This window comes from Trichophyton benhamiae (genome assembly GCF_000151125.1).
Source record: "Trichophyton benhamiae CBS 112371 chromosome Unknown Abenha-G-c-153c07.f1, whole genome shotgun sequence".
Taxonomy (NCBI): domain Eukaryota; kingdom Fungi; phylum Ascomycota; class Eurotiomycetes; order Onygenales; family Arthrodermataceae; genus Trichophyton; species Trichophyton benhamiae.
Genome location: NW_003315067.1, coordinates 1 through 14858, shown reverse-complemented (window position 1 = coordinate 14858; position 14858 = coordinate 1). Strand labels below are relative to the sequence as shown.

General features: G+C 49.4%; 6 protein-coding genes across 6 annotated transcripts; 3 read left to right on the top strand and 3 right to left on the bottom strand.

Annotated features, from left to right (window-relative positions):
* Positions 1–980: 980 nt before the first annotated feature.
* On the bottom strand, positions 981–2210 carry ARB_03805 (uncharacterized protein; the record flags this gene model as incomplete). Its single annotated transcript, XM_003009948.1, has 1 exon — positions 981–2210. One exon carries the CDS (start codon positions 2208–2210, stop codon positions 981–983), a length of 1230 nt encoding a protein of 409 aa, XP_003009994.1.
* Positions 2211–3848: 1638 nt separating this feature from the next.
* ARB_03804 (uncharacterized protein) lies at positions 3849–4608 on the top strand (the record flags this gene model as incomplete). The annotated part of the gene is made up of 2 exons (XM_003009947.1): positions 3849–4443; positions 4604–4608. The coding sequence occupies 2 exons, from the start codon at positions 3849–3851 to the stop codon at positions 4606–4608; spliced, it is 600 nt and encodes a 199-aa protein (XP_003009993.1).
* Positions 4609–5369: 761 nt separating this feature from the next.
* Positions 5370–6311, bottom strand: ARB_03803 (uncharacterized protein; the record flags this gene model as incomplete). The annotated part of the gene is made up of 2 exons (XM_003009946.1): positions 5370–6066; positions 6142–6311. 2 exons carry the CDS (start codon positions 6309–6311, stop codon positions 5370–5372), a joined length of 867 nt encoding a protein of 288 aa, XP_003009992.1.
* Positions 6312–6590: 279 nt separating this feature from the next.
* On the top strand, positions 6591–7679 carry ARB_03802 (uncharacterized protein; the record flags this gene model as incomplete). Its single annotated transcript, XM_003009945.1, has 2 exons — positions 6591–6715; positions 6791–7679. The coding sequence occupies 2 exons, from the start codon at positions 6591–6593 to the stop codon at positions 7677–7679; spliced, it is 1014 nt and encodes a 337-aa protein (XP_003009991.1).
* A 1087-nt stretch (positions 7680–8766) lies between these two features.
* On the top strand, positions 8767–11778 carry ARB_03801 (uncharacterized protein; the record flags this gene model as incomplete). Its single annotated transcript, XM_003009944.1, has 1 exon — positions 8767–11778. One exon carries the CDS (start codon positions 8767–8769, stop codon positions 11776–11778), a length of 3012 nt encoding a protein of 1003 aa, XP_003009990.1.
* Positions 11779–12378: 600 nt separating this feature from the next.
* ARB_03800 (uncharacterized protein) lies at positions 12379–14504 on the bottom strand (the record flags this gene model as incomplete). Its single annotated transcript, XM_003009943.1, has 3 exons — positions 12379–13537; positions 13607–14104; positions 14191–14504. Coding segments are annotated over 3 exons (1971 nt in total), but the record flags the coding sequence as incomplete, so codon positions are not given.
* Positions 14505–14858: the final 354 nt, after the last annotated feature.

Below are 14858 nucleotides of genomic sequence, written 5' to 3'. Positions count from 1 at the left end.
AAGCAACTTGAAAAACCTCCCATACTAACACTTAAAGCTACCAATATTCGAGTGGTATTTCAACAGGTTGAGTTCTTCATGTTTGACGCGAGGGAGATATTAGGGAGATTGTGGTACATAACAATAGAGACTCATAACAAGAGTTTATATCATGCCACCTCATCTGAAAACTTATAACCCTTCATCTACTACTGTTCAATTTACAGTCTCGAATGCCGCCCCAAGGTCGACAATCGCCTCAAAGATCATTTTCTACGTCGGAATTATTATCCGAATTGTAATATTTGCATCCGTTATCTTGGTTGATACCGCTACATGCCGCAACCATATACCCGACAGTTGGACCGCTATTCCATGGGACACAATATGGACGAGTAGTATCGGTCTGATTGCGTGCAATATTGCAGATGCCTACATGTGGCAAGGCATTGCTGCTTGCAGCGCCTTATTGCTTTACTTTGTTGTCAGAAAAGGCTATACTGGTTTGTTTCCATATCATTCCATCCAGCGGGCGGCCAGGACGCTAATGATGGTTGAAAGAGGAATCTTTGCTTGTCATTCGAGGCCTGGGAGTACAGACATCGACATCTTCTGCGACTTATTTCCCCAGTGCGACAACTAGATTTATCCCAACAACTCAGATCCAGGATATTGTGATCCATGAAGCATTCAGGGGGTTTGAAGTGCGATACTACCTAGCTATCATTGTCGATGGAGAGTCTGACGTTGTTGTTGTGTTCCCTGTGGGTATTCCCCAGTACTCCTCGACTCATTCACTATGATTTCCTGTGATAATGAATGTTTATGGCATAGCTAATAAATTACAGAACTTGTTACCGAAGCGTACGATCGTCGAGGAAGTGTGGAAAGGTGCTCGAAAGTGCCTTTACGAATCTTCCTCATAATGGGAAGTCATGTGGCTTTATAGTACGCTCCGGGTGATGGCCCAACCTAGATTATCTATCAATTTTTAAAGGATCTCATTCGCCATCGAGTGCTGCTTTCCGCTGCTCTTCCTGGTATTCTAGGACCTTGTTCCAATACTTGTGCCCTTTTTTTGACAAATACCGGGCATTCATGTCCTCGACAAGGTCAAGTTTTGTTCTGTTCAACAGTGGTACATATTTTCCGATGGGTTTCCCATTATCTCCTCCACTAAAAACCCTAGGACTCCGTACTGCCTGTACCTGATTTGACGGATGGTCATCTCCTTTCGAAGCAGCAATCGACTGACCTCGATTCGCCATGGATTCCAACAATGTACCAGCCAGCAACTCATCGATCTTTCTATTCCTCCAGAGGGTCCATAAGTCTTCAACAAGACCACCTTGACCAAAGTTGCCATCTGTCCTACGCGACGGAGACTTCAAAGTTCGTGGATCACCTGGATAGACCCAATCTAATTCATCCTCTTCTTCTCCAAATATACAGTCCCAGAGAACAAGAGGGGAGTCTGAAGCCATCTCATACACCGGCCGTCGCGGGTTTTTTGTGACATCTAATAGCTCAGGAACTATAGATGGATGTTCAAGGCCTTGACCAACAAGAAATAAGATTCCAACCATATGACGAATTTGATGCCATAAAAATGCTGTACCGTGCACTGTGAATGAATACACTTTGCCGGCTGCTGGGTTGATATCATTAATGTTTTCGGGGACCCCGGTATTTCTAGAGCCGTTTTCAAAAGGTTCAAACCCAGGCATTTGCACAAACCCAAGCGGGGTTCTCTGAGGGTCCACGAGTTCTATATCCGCACGTAAAATACGCCGCACAAAATTTGTTATTTGCTTGCTCGTATCAACTTTGCAAAAATTTCGAAAGTCATGACTGCCCACAAAATATTGTGCTGCTTCCCGCATAGCTTCTATATCCAGCCATCCTTCTCTTGGCCTCTCTAAAGATAAATCATCTTTTAATTCAGAAGATCTGACGATGCCTCTAGCACCAGGAGTTGGGCAAAATGCGGGCTGGGTAAAGAAGTAACGGTACCTTCTTTGGCGACATGAAAAGCGTGCGTCAAAATCAGGAGGTAAATGAGGGCACCACGCAAGAACTCGTATATCCTCAGGTAAAGCGCCATTCAAGATCTGTATATAGGGTAACTCGTCTGCAATATCATCCCATCCCTTGGCTTCTCCTGTATCAGAGACACCACTTTGTGTATTTCTATCGCTCATACCCGATTTGGTTGCAACGACCGAATCCATAATGTCTCCCCCTTCTAAGTCAGCAGGGGGGGTTTGGGTCCGCGGGTCGCAAGCTTCGCACTCTGATACCTATCACCTGCCCAAAAGCGCTGACTCCTTTGTCCGTCCGGCCACATTTAGAGTACTGGCACCCATCCCAGTGTATTGCATATGGGCGAGAAGGACTGTTATCCTTTCCAGTAAATTCCTCAGTACAATCTTTATGAGTCGGGAATATAAGGCGAGTCTTTCGCAAAGCCTTCCAGAGTTCCTCTTCAATTGTGGGTACCTCAGTATAATTGCCATTGGCATGCTCTAATCCATTGTATCGTCTCCCCAGATAGGCAAACTTAATGGCAATATGGCGCGTCGAATATTTTGAAGGGTCAATTTTGCGGCGTTTCTTATCCGACTTTCGAGAAGGGTTCAAGCTCGTGGATCGTTCGCGGGGTCGACTATTAGTGGGTGTTCTCTCTGGCTGACCTAGACCTTTGTCAACCTTTTGGCATTCGGTGCTAGGGGTTGAGACGGCGTTTTGAGGGCATTTATTTAACTGCCGTTCCAGTTCATGAATTCGATTTATGAGGCTGGTATTAGACCAGTCGGAATATGGCGAATGGGATGAATCTTCGGTCATCTTTTTCTCGATGAGAAACCTAGGAGTTGACAGGAACCGTTTTGTGTGTGTTTTGAATATTGTAACTCTGTTAGCATTGGTGCAACTCCCCCAACACAGCACTCTCATACTTTTCTTTATTTAGTCCTTGATGTTGAAATATGTAGATTTTCTTTCAATTGAAAAGGCGAAAATCCAGTCGTCTCCATGGTCACGTGAAGGCTATTTTGGGAGACTACGAGTTTGGCTTTGGTTGGACTTTAAGCAGGATTATCATTCTTATATTAGGCTATATAGTACAAGCTTACCTCATTCAGTATTTTATTATTGCTTAACCTACACCGTGCTTTTTTTGTTGGTAGTAATGCATAAGTATTGAATTACAGGTCGAAGGGTGTAGCATGGCACTGCATAGATACAGTTTTGCCCAGTAGCTTCATATCTGCCGTTTGTCTAATAATATTGAGTTTAAAACCTACAGAGTGAATATACATTTTCATTTCAAAGGAGAGCTAGAGGGATGTGGAAGGCCCCATGTACATTTCTGATGGTCTTGGGATATTCTTCTTTAGGTTCAGCGCGCTTAAGGACAGTGTCGATGAAGCGCCTGTTAGGCTCCACGTGATCATTTAACTTAGCGCCAAGGCCAGAGTTTATTCCAACATCTATGTATGAACTCCATCCTTTGGCGATGTCAAACATTTACCAATCCTTGGAACAAGGTATTAAAATCATTATGTCTAATAATAATGAGATTGATTCCGTCAACATGTTCTCTTTGAGGGCTGGATCCTACTGTTTAGCTATAAAGGGCCATGGATAGTAGGACACCGGACGTAAAACAGTCTCCAGTACATTGGAGAAAGGGCCTACAAAAACATGTACGGCTACGGGAAACAGCTGGTATCCCAGACGGGGATCAGAGACGATGAAGCTTTATATGTTTTCTTTTATATACCTTAGATATTACCCCCCGTTCCTTGCACTTTCATCTGGGGAATTATTCCTTAAAGGTTGCCTTTCCTGGTAGATACCCTAAGATTATGGCCCGGTTCCGTAACACTCTCCCAAAAGAATTTCGCACTTTGTACACCTTTGGTGTGGAAGTCGAGTTTATCATCAATTTCAAGATCGCGGACTTCATTACTGCTATAAACACAGAGAGTTTTCATCACCCGGCGAAATGGAAGTTACTGCGGGCAGTATATGAACATGTCATCAATGAGATGCAAAGCAACGGGTTCCTGGTGAATACTTACCTCCAAAATCACAATGACCCATCATATTGGACGGTCAAACCGGCCGCTTCTATAGCAACAGAAGAATTTGATGTGGCAAAGGATGAATGGGGTGGCTGCCCAGTCAGGCTTGTGGCACCCGTGATGACCTATGGGTCCCCATCGTTTGATCTCATCAATAATGTTCTGATCTTCCTGAACCAACAATTTGATATTGTGGTCAATGCCTCGTGTTCGTTGAACGTACACGTGGGCAATATTGCTGCAGATAAAGACGAGGCAGCGGGCAGCAAAGACCTACAGAGCCTAGGATTTTCCTTGACAACCGTTGAGAATCTTTTGAGTTTTATCTGGCTATTCCAACTGCAGTTACAAGAGATCCACCCCCCGTCTCGGATATGTGAGTCAGTCTGCCTTAGTCCTTGCACCTTACTATCACATCTGCACGTACGAGTCGTCAAGGAGGCAATTCAAAGTTGTACTAGCATGCAGCAACTGTGTCGACTTTGGGATGGAGCAGTTGCTTTTCACGATAGTAACCCCGGTAAACTTGCATATAGCATAAAAGATATGGCCATATATGCTTCATTGGATGGCGAATTACTTGATTCGGGGAACCGAACTGTACAATTTGGGCAGCACCAGAGTACAATGGATATGTCAGAAATCTATCACTGGGTGATGCTCGTGGGCCACCTGGTGAGGCTGGCCGATACTTGTCGTCCTTGGTGTCGACCGTTAGGTTTAGCTGTCGGACGCGAGAGAACGCGCCCTTTCAAGACTAGCGAGTATGCGACAACGAGTCTATTGATAGAGATTGGCGCAGTAGAACATGCTGATTTCTATAGTACCAGACTGTACCAGCACGATAATACAGGCTACATATATTACTGCGGTTGATATCCTTCTTTTTTTTTTTTTCTCTCGCCTTCCAAAGTTCTGCATATCCGCCATTTACCCTTAGCAATTGAGTTTTATGTTTTATGCAGTATGCAAGACAACTGGCTCAGGTAATTGCATGTATTTTTTTTTATTTGGATCTAGCTAATGGGAGTGGGACAACGATTAAGTACGCCCCTTGTTGACAGCACAGGGCTTTCCCCCAAAGGACCAGAGGCCAGATGGGTATCTTTCCCTCGTAAGCGCCGTCAAATGAAAGCCATGACATTCAAAGCAATAACCGTATGGAGAAGGGGGTTGATGAACTCGTTAAATCTTTCTTTTGTCGCAATTAAAATGAACGACTGTTGTAGATGGACAAACAGAGTAGACCAATGGCCGACTATCGGATTTTGTTTTATGTCCTTTGCAATCGAGTAGCTGCATTTACCAAGTAGGCTCAGCAGCGGCGGTCTCGGCGGCCCAGCTCTCACCAGCAGCAGCACCGGAGGTAGCCCAGTCGGTGGAAGCCTCCCAGTTGGTAGCAGCAGCGGGAGCACCGAAGGCAGCAGGAGCAGCAGCACCAGCAGCATCCCAGGTATCAGCTGGGTTGAGAGCCTCAGGAGCAGCCTCCTCGGCCTCAGCGGCCTTGGCCTCCTCAATCTCCTTGGTTTCCTCAGCTTCAGGGTCGCGGTAGAAGTACAGATCGACGACGATATCCCATTCGGTCTCACGGGTAGCGAGAGTGCCACGGAGGCGGAGGACTTCGCGGGCAAGCATCCACCAGACGAGACCGATAGCGTGGCGACCCTTGTTGTTGGTTGGGATAGCAACATCGACGAACTCGGTAGGGGAGTCGGCGTCGCAGAGAGCAATAACGGGGATGTTAACGTAGCTGGCCTCCTTGATGGCCTGGGCGTCGGTGCGAGGATCGGTGACAACAATCAGGCGAGGCTCCTTGAAAGAGCGGGTGATGTAGTTGGTGAAGCTACCGGGGGTGAAACGACCGGCAATCGCAACAGCGCCGGTGTGGGCGGCAAACTTGAGAACAGCACGCTGGCCGTATGGACGGGCAGAAATGACACAGATATCAGCTGGGTTGTCGATGGCAGCAATGATACGGGCGGCAAGGACAATCTTCTCCCTAAACACAGTATATTAGTTTTTTGCGCGTCATTCGGTTTATAGCTGGCTGTTTCCAGAAGAATTCGCCGCATACCAGGTCTTGCCAATGTTGATAACGTTGACACCGTCTGGACGAGTCTTCCACAGGTAAGGCTCCATATGGGTTTGCATGTTCTTGGAACCGAGATGACACTGGGCAGTGAGCATCATCTCCATGTCCTGGGAGGTGGCATTGAAGACTGGTGGGAGGTTGGAGGGAGCCATGATGGGCGACTGATATCTATCCTGCTGGGGGACGGTGTATAAGGAAGAGTATCAATCGACGGCGGTTGTCTTGACGGGGATGGGAGAGAGTAAACGAGGGAAAAGATCAAAAAATCAAAGCTCGCGAAGGTCGAAATTTCGCCTATTTTGGAATTCTTGGCGGAGTCGCTCTTTTTTGTGCGTGACTAATCGCTGACTAAGATTTAGGGCAGAACGGAGAAAACTAAACCCGAGGACTTTAAGTTTCCATGGAGCGCCAAGGATGGAAGTTAGAAGCGGATGAAGATTTGCGAAGACAGAAATTTGAAGGTTGAGGAAAGCAAAAGAGATAGACAGCAGAAGCCAGGAGCGAAAAGGGGAGAGACTCAATCAGCACAAGATGGCACCTCGCGTGGCCTCAAGTGGTATGTACAGCGCATGCGTGTTAGGTAAAGTCTGATCCGTTACTGATCAATTGGGAATTGTACAGGCCTATGTAGCTGGTTCAGTAACCTGACCCTGAGCCGGGTTGGCTCGCAGCAATCGAGGACGGTCACAACAAAGGGCCATGGACGGAGACAGCGAGATCCCTTTGCAATTGCACAGGCACGTCAGCGTAAAGCCGCAAACATATCTCGACAGCGCGAATTGAGTCAGCAGCGGACGGAAGCGTTTGGCGATCCCGTTGCCAGCGAGAAGACACCAATGATAGAAGCCATGCTCAACCCGTCCCTCTATCCGACTCTGGGATCGAAGGGTGTGCATGTTCCCCCAGACAACGAGCAGTCGAGCTATGTGAACTACTGCATCTCCAAGTCCGAGCTTGCATCGGCCCTCGAAACGTCCAAGCAGCTCACACGACCTGTACCGCCCATTGATGGTAGCGTCGTTGATCCCCAGCAGGTCGAAGACGCTATCAAGAAGCATGAAGAAGACCACAAGAATGCCGAGGAAGCTGTCCGTCGAATCCTGGCGATGAAGAACGGCAGCACCAGGAACCGAACAAAGCTGAATATCAAGCGGTCAATCGACATACTTGGCCGCCACAACACAGACCGAATACTCCCTCCCAAACCGGCCGCTGCGGGTCAAGACCCTGCCAGTCTCGAGTCATCTACCAAACGGCCGCGCGCTGGCCCAGACACGGGTTCGCCCGAGGTACAAGTGGCTATCCTAACGTCCAAGATCCTTGTGTTGGCCGAGCAGCTGAAGACGACTTCACACAAGGACAAGCACAACAAGCGCCGACTACGGCTGTTCGTCCACCGGAGACAAAAGTTGCTTAGCTATCTACGGAGGAAGGAGAGGGGTGGTCCCAGGTGGCAGAACCTGATGCAGACGCTTGGGTTGAGTGATGCAGCGTGGAAGGGCGAGATCACGTTGAGATGAAGACGACGGACGGCTGTCATTGGACGAAGCCGCTGACGATGTACTATTAAGCATTCACCTGTTAGGCCGCTTCACTTTTGTATTTCTAGGCGTATTATCCATAGATGTATTTACGCAGTGCTGTTTAATGTTAGCCTTGCCTCTACCCAACCGTCTCGACAACCATATCTTTCCACTATCGTCCAGCCCTTGACGCCTCGACTGTCCTCCGCTGCCCTCCCGACTCTCCTCTGCTCTCCTGCCCTGCTCTCCTGCCCTGCTCTCCCGTCCTGTCCTGCCCATCCTTGTCCTGCGCTTTCGTCCCATCTCTGGTTGCCGTGGCGTCGTCCTATTACGTAAGCAACGTCAACCAACGTCCAAGGAAAAAATATCTATGGAAACCACTTTAGGAAGCATTTTCAGCGTGCTTTCTCTGCCTCGACGCCGTCAACACAGCAACACAGCAATGAGATTCTGAGTGTCCTCCTGCCCTCGCGGTGCGCTCGCCACCCTAGCTGTCCTCCTGCTTGTCTCGCGCCGTCTATTTATCTCTCTCTTCACCCCCCGCGTTCCCTGCTCGCCTTTTCTCTTCCTCTCACATCCACACCACGACCGCAGCAACAGCGTCAAGCCAAGTTGATACCCTCACGTCCACCACAAAGGCATTGCCGTTTACTCTCTCGTGTCTAAAGGTGAGTAACTCGAGCTTGTATCTGCTCGATATCCTGTTTCTTCTGTGCCCTCTTGCCGCTTTGATGTGATTCTGTTCGCCTTATACTCGCTACGTCCTCGAGCTTTGCGGTTCTAGACGCCTCCGAGTCCAAAGCTCCTCGCTTATATAGCTCTGGCTTCAGAGACTACGAGTTCTTCTGCGTCGCGTTTCCTCTCTATTACGTGTCTGCTGGCTAGCTTGATACCCGTTCTCGCGTCTTCGAGTCCGTCGTGGCCTCGAGTCTCGTCCTGCTCTCCTGCTCCCACCTCTCACGTCTACTACTACAACTTGACTTCTTGCTCACATGAGCTCCTATTACTTCTCAACACCTACTTTTACTGCCTCTACCAGTTCCTCTGAGTGCGTGCTAATGTCTTTTTCCGTATAGCTGAAGCAATGGCTCGCACTCGATCCCAACCTCTCTCGCCATCTGGCTACCGGATGTGGCAGACACCACCCCGAACCCGCAAGCAAACTGCAGAAGCTGCTCCTGCCGCAAAGGCTGCTGCCCCCAAGGCACCCAAGTCGGCAACTACGCGCGTCACAAAAAGCAAAGCCAAGAAAGGCAAGAAGCCAGCTCCAAAGAAGCGCGTTCCCGGAAGCTACGATGACTCGGACGATGAGCATGAAGAGGCTCCTTCCCCGGCAGAGAGCAGCACTGCTCATGGAAGCCACGGCGAAAAGGTCAACAATAATAACACCAAACGCCGTAGCAACAAAAATGAAGATGTCGTCACCGAGGTTGAGAGCCCTGCTCCTGCCATTGCTCCAAATACGACTACGACTCGTGCTACACGCTCACAAGGTCCTTCTCCTTCTACTCACCAAATCCAGGTCCTCGTGCCCACCATCTCGCCGGCAAATGGCCGTGCTTCTAACCACGCAACTCCCTCCACACCTACCCCGGTTCCCCAGACTGCAGCTCGCAGCGGCGAAGCAGTGCACGTCCCACCCGTTCCAGAGAGCACGACTAATGTCGAGAAAAACGACAATATCAACACCAATATTAGCGGCAAACAAGCCCCGTTTCAGAGTGAGCCTCAGAACATTTCTTCACGTCCTATCAAACCTTTTACCCGCCGGTTGCCTGCTAGGCACCAGCCCTTTTCCCGTTTTGCCCCAGTCGCCTCCTTTATTAGCCCTAGCAACCTGGAGCTCTCTCCAACCCCTATCATTGACTTGGAGGGCGGTGTGACTCGCAACGGCGAACGCACCACTCCTAAAGAGATTGTCTTCTATCCACCTCCCCTTCCAACAAACCCAGCTTTCCTTACTGCACCTCAGATATCCGTTGAACGCAGACCACTGTGCCCTTGCTGCAACCGAATGCTGGTTTGCCCTGCCAGTCATGATACTTGGACCCACAATGGGTTCTACTTCACGGAAAGAACCAAGCAACTGACACCACTGCCAGCAGTCACCGGCAAACGACGAAGAGAAGTTGACGAGGACAAGGAAAATGAGGACGCTGATAATCAACCAGCCCGCAAAGCAAAACGAGCCCCACCGAAGAAACCTCGACGCAAACCCATCAAATCTAGAGAGATACATCGTCTCCGTCAAGTGACACCATATGCAGACCGCCAACGTCGTCGAGCCCTAGAGAGCCAGGGCAAGATCCAAAGAACCTTGTTCCGGATTCCAGAGCTAATTGCGCAAAAAAAGGCTGCTGAAGCTGCTTCAAATGAGAACAACAATGCTAATGACGATGAGCATTCAGATATTGATACTATCTCTATTCCTGCAATTCCTTCTGCAACACAGCTTGCAGTTGTCTCCGACTTGCACTCGTCTCCACCCCAGCTTCAGCCAAGCACACCAGCACGCACTGTGTGGAGCTTTAGCAGCTTGCTCGACTCTGTTCCTCGGTCTATCTCAAGATTTCTACCATTCCGTGCTGACGCATCGCAGAATGAGAGACACGAAGAACATTCACCAAGTGAGCGTCCCGGATTAACAGTGCATCACGAAAACCTTTCCCAAAACCTTTCCAATGAAACAGAAGAGCCTGGCTACGCGTCTCGAATTCATGAAAACAATAACAACCGCCACGATTACACTACCGTATCTGCTAGCACGCATGCAGTTGACCCTTCCATTTCGGAGGAGTGGAAGGACACTCCAACGGCATTGCCGACGCCAGCTGTTTCAGCCCCAGTCCGAAGTGTAGCTCTCACCCAGCCAGACTTCGATGAAGAAGATCTTTCCTACGACCTATTCCCGAGAAACCACCCGCTATCAAGCTACTCCAGAGAAGCCGCTCTCCGCAAAGCCGAAGAAGAAGCCCAACAGGCACGCGAAGAAGCTCGCCTTGCCCAGGAAGTTGCGCGTCAAGCTCAAGAAGAAGCTCGCCTTGCTAAGGAACAAGCTCGACAAGCCCAAGAGACGGTAAAGATATACCAGCCAACATCGTCAAAGGCGAACGCTAACAGAGTATCCAAGACGACAACACGCAAGGAGAAAAAGAGAAAGCCCATTCCAAACCCCCCAGGATGCAGCTATGGAATGGACCTTCGCTATTTCGGGTCGACTTCCAGCTCCGAAGCTGAGTCGTCCGACAACGAACGACCCGAGGAACTATCGGCCAGCGTTCGACCCGGTGTGCTGAAAGACACGACTGGCACAGACAGCCAAACACCTGCGCGCGGCCCACTTCGACAGCGAAAACAGGTACGGTTTGGCCCTAGCCCGCCAGAAGTACCATCGAAGTCCCGGTCGACAGACCTCAGCACATCGACCGTGGTGGACGGCACCCCAGAGTCTCCATCACAAAAATCGACGGCACAGGCCACTCCCGCTTCCCTCCCAGTCTCGACAAACGCGTCGCCCCAAGACGTCGAGATGACATCGCCAAGCCCGCTGAGGGAGCGGGAGTCCGACAACCAACCCCGAGGGCAAAGCACTTACGGGTTCACGTATGAAGAGTTGTACGGCGACGACTTCTTCGACGATATTGACGAGGATCCAGCCCCTTCTGGGGCTGGAGCCTCGTCGTCCTCCGATATCGTCCAAGAAGTCGGGGTACTCCCACAGCCAATTCCACGAGGAGTACTTCTTGGCCACTCCAACGGCCAAGTCGCCGCTGCACCTCCTGCGCGACCCGCCCTCGCGACAATGCCTGTGCCGTCGTTTCGCCCCGCATCGGTAGGAGCGGCGGCTGTTGAGAGGCAGTTGGCGGACATGGAAAGGTTCCGCCCTCGGCTTCCCAGCAGCCTGCGCACCGCGGAGCGATACTCGTCAAGCCCCGTGCCGGCTTCGTCACCGGCTCTCCAGGGGGTAGTAGGACAGGGACCTCTTTCCCACTCTTTTCAGTGGCCTCCGGCCGCTGATACAGGCTTCACTTTTGAGGCCCAGCCGAGTCACGAACGGCTGAGAGTGGGCTTCCGGCAGATTCTGACGCAGGAGTAATCCTGTCTCAGAAGGCGTGTCACGAAAGAGACCATCCCCGTCCTACGTCCACTCACTTAGTCGCGGCTCCTGTCATTTTCGGCGTTCTGTCGTCCCATGTTTCCCTGGCAGAGTTCAGCTTGTTTTCCCCTCCGCCTGGAGTTGGGTGCCAAACTGGCTCTGCTGCCATTGCTGGTAAAAGGGATTTGGTTCTGTATATTAGCGTTCGAGGCTTCCTGGCTGCTCCTCCTACTCTGCGCCTCCCTTCGGGTTGACGGTGTATTGTTAGGTAGGTCAAAAAGGGAGTCCTCATTCGTTTGCTGTCAGCGTTTGTACGTGGAGTCTGGGTCTGTATGCATTTGGGCGTTCTTGTTCTGTTGGTTCATGTTTCTGGCCGGGTATGTATTTAGCATGACAGGAGCCTGCTTTTGTGATTTTTCCCCCCAAGAAAGAGCATGAGAATGCTCAAGAGCGTTGCATAAGTATAGATTATTGCCAGGGCATAAAATGCCTATCACGAACATGAATACGGAGTATATATATTGTTACCGTCGTCATCTGTTTCCCATCAGTATTTTGATTCTTTATGTCCTTTATGAGTTCAGGTAAATATAACAGCTATCAATCAAAGCCTTCAAAAGGCTCATCATCATCTACAGCATCACTAATATGAGACTCCGTTTTTTTCTGTTTCGAGGTAGCAGAATTCATCTTTCGAGCCTCTATATTCGCCAAGCGCACCTTTTCCAGCATCTCGTTAGTGCGCTGTAGTTCTGCCTTCTCATCCTCAGTCATGGCTTCAAGTTTAGCTTGTTCTCTCTTCACCCGCTTGCTCTCACGCTTCCGCTCCTTCTCACCCTTTTTCTCCAGCTGTTTGCTCCAAGCCACCGTGCTATTTTCTCCTGGCGCAGCTGCACGTTTTTTGGATGGCCGAGCTCCTTCTCCTTTTTCCTTGAGTTCGGCTAGAGCAGCAAGCCTGCTCTTCTCTTTTTGCTTATCCTTGTAGGCAAAGGTGTCCCAGTTCACTCCCTCCGGGCCGAGTCCCAGCATTTTATCCCCCTTAAAGTCTTTCAACTCAGGCATTTTCGGTAAATTAAGCAGCCCCCAGGACCGACCGGTGTCTTCCCAGTCGATATCGGCTATACGGAATATACTGCTAGTCTGGTGTTTGCTATAACTCCGTACCCAGCTGACAAATGCACGTTGCCCCTTATCATGTACTGCTCTATCAGCTAAAACAGTGCGGCGAATAGTTTCCGTTGCATCCTGTGCCTCGGCATCTGTCGTTATTATAGGTGGAGTGGAGAAGGGGGCAGCTGGTGTCTTTCTGACATCGAGAAAGGGTATATAATCTTCTTCCCTGCCGGTAGTGAGAAATAGAACGCTCAATCCACGACGGCCAGCGCGACCAGCGCGTCCACATCTGTGGATGTATACCTTTGGATCCGTGGGTGGATCAAGCTGTACTACCAGGTCGACCATGGGTATATCGAGTCCTCGAGCAGCAACGTCAGTGGTAAGGAGGATTGTGGGAGTCACAGATTGGGTGAAACGGGTGAAATTCCGCTGACGAACGTTGGGGGCGTGTTTTCCGTGTAGAGGAACAGTGGTGAATGAAGATGGTAATAGGGAAGGGAGAACTAGGCTAAAGTAATCCACGGCCGCACAAGTAGAGAAGTAGATGATGGATTTCTGGGGGGTTGGAGAGATAGATGAGAGAAGTTTGGATAGAGCAGGGATTCTATGAGAAGGGCGAGTCGCAAGATATGTCATTTGGAGACTATAAGCAGACGTTAGAACGTGAACTGTGGTATTCAGAACTATAACATGGAAGAGAAAGGGTTAGTACCTAGCTGGAGTCCTTTTATCCTCTGCACCAGCCCCACGGACTTTGACGGCAATTTTGACTGGATTTCGCAATCCAACACGTACTATTTGGTCCACAGCCTCACTGACGCTAGCACTGAATAAACCGGTTCGCCTCTGCTTCGGTAGCCTGGCGAGGATCTTTTGTAGGTCATCTTTAAACCCGAGATCTAGGAGACGGTCTGCCTCATCGAGAACTAGCACTTCAAACGAAGATTGAGGGCAGTGTACATGTGGAGATGACAGAAGTTCTAGCAGCCTGCCCGGGGTCGAAATGAGGAGGTTCGGCGAGCGCTTGAGGAAGACACTAAGGTCCTGTGCAGGTGTCGTAGTTCCTCCTAGCAGTAATTGAGGAATTACTGAGAGCGTAGAGGACCTGTACGGCTTCCCCGTCTCAGGATCTAATTGTGGTTCTTTTCCGTCTAGTTGGGCAAGCTTCGACGCCGAAGGGCCATGGAAAGCGAGAAGCGAGAGAAGCACGCTATATATCTGCTCCGTCAACTCACTGCGATCGTTAGTTAAAGATCCGTTCAAAGAGATAAAGCGCATCAAATATCTCAATCGTACCGAGTAGGTGATACTATTATAGCTCCAACATGATGCTTTTTCACAGCAGAGTCCAGCCGTAATAGTTTCTCAACAACGGGTATCAAAAAGGACATAGTCTTCCCACTTCCTGTGACAGCTTCCACAACAACGTCTTTATTTCCCATGAACAAGGGTATGGCCGACGCTTGTACAGGCGTCATGCGGCTGAATCCCATAGCTGAAACGGCATCGAGAATCCATTGTGAGAGTGATGGCGTGAGAGCTTCCCACGCGCGGGGATTCTTCGGGGCACTGCTGCCGTTAGCCATTGACGAGGATGGCGGAGAGAAAAGCTAAGCCACGGATAATGGAGTTATATAAATTTCTTGCTCAACAGCACCTTCATTAGGTATAATTTGCGTCCGGCTCCCTCCAATTCGTTCCATCTCAATCACCCAACTTTTTCGTCTTTCGATTTTCGCTTTTTGATAACAAAAAAGTAAAAAAAAAGCTTGAAAGTTTAGATTAGAGACAAACAGTGCAAACATCGTTTTAAGGTTATCATCATGTGACGTGACTATAAAATTACATAATCTTCACGTGTTATTTTATCACGTGCAAACTTTGTTTCGTCGACTTTGAATTTAATAAAAGAAAAAAAAAAAAAAAAAAGGAAAAAAAGAAAAGAAAATAAAATAAAATAAAGA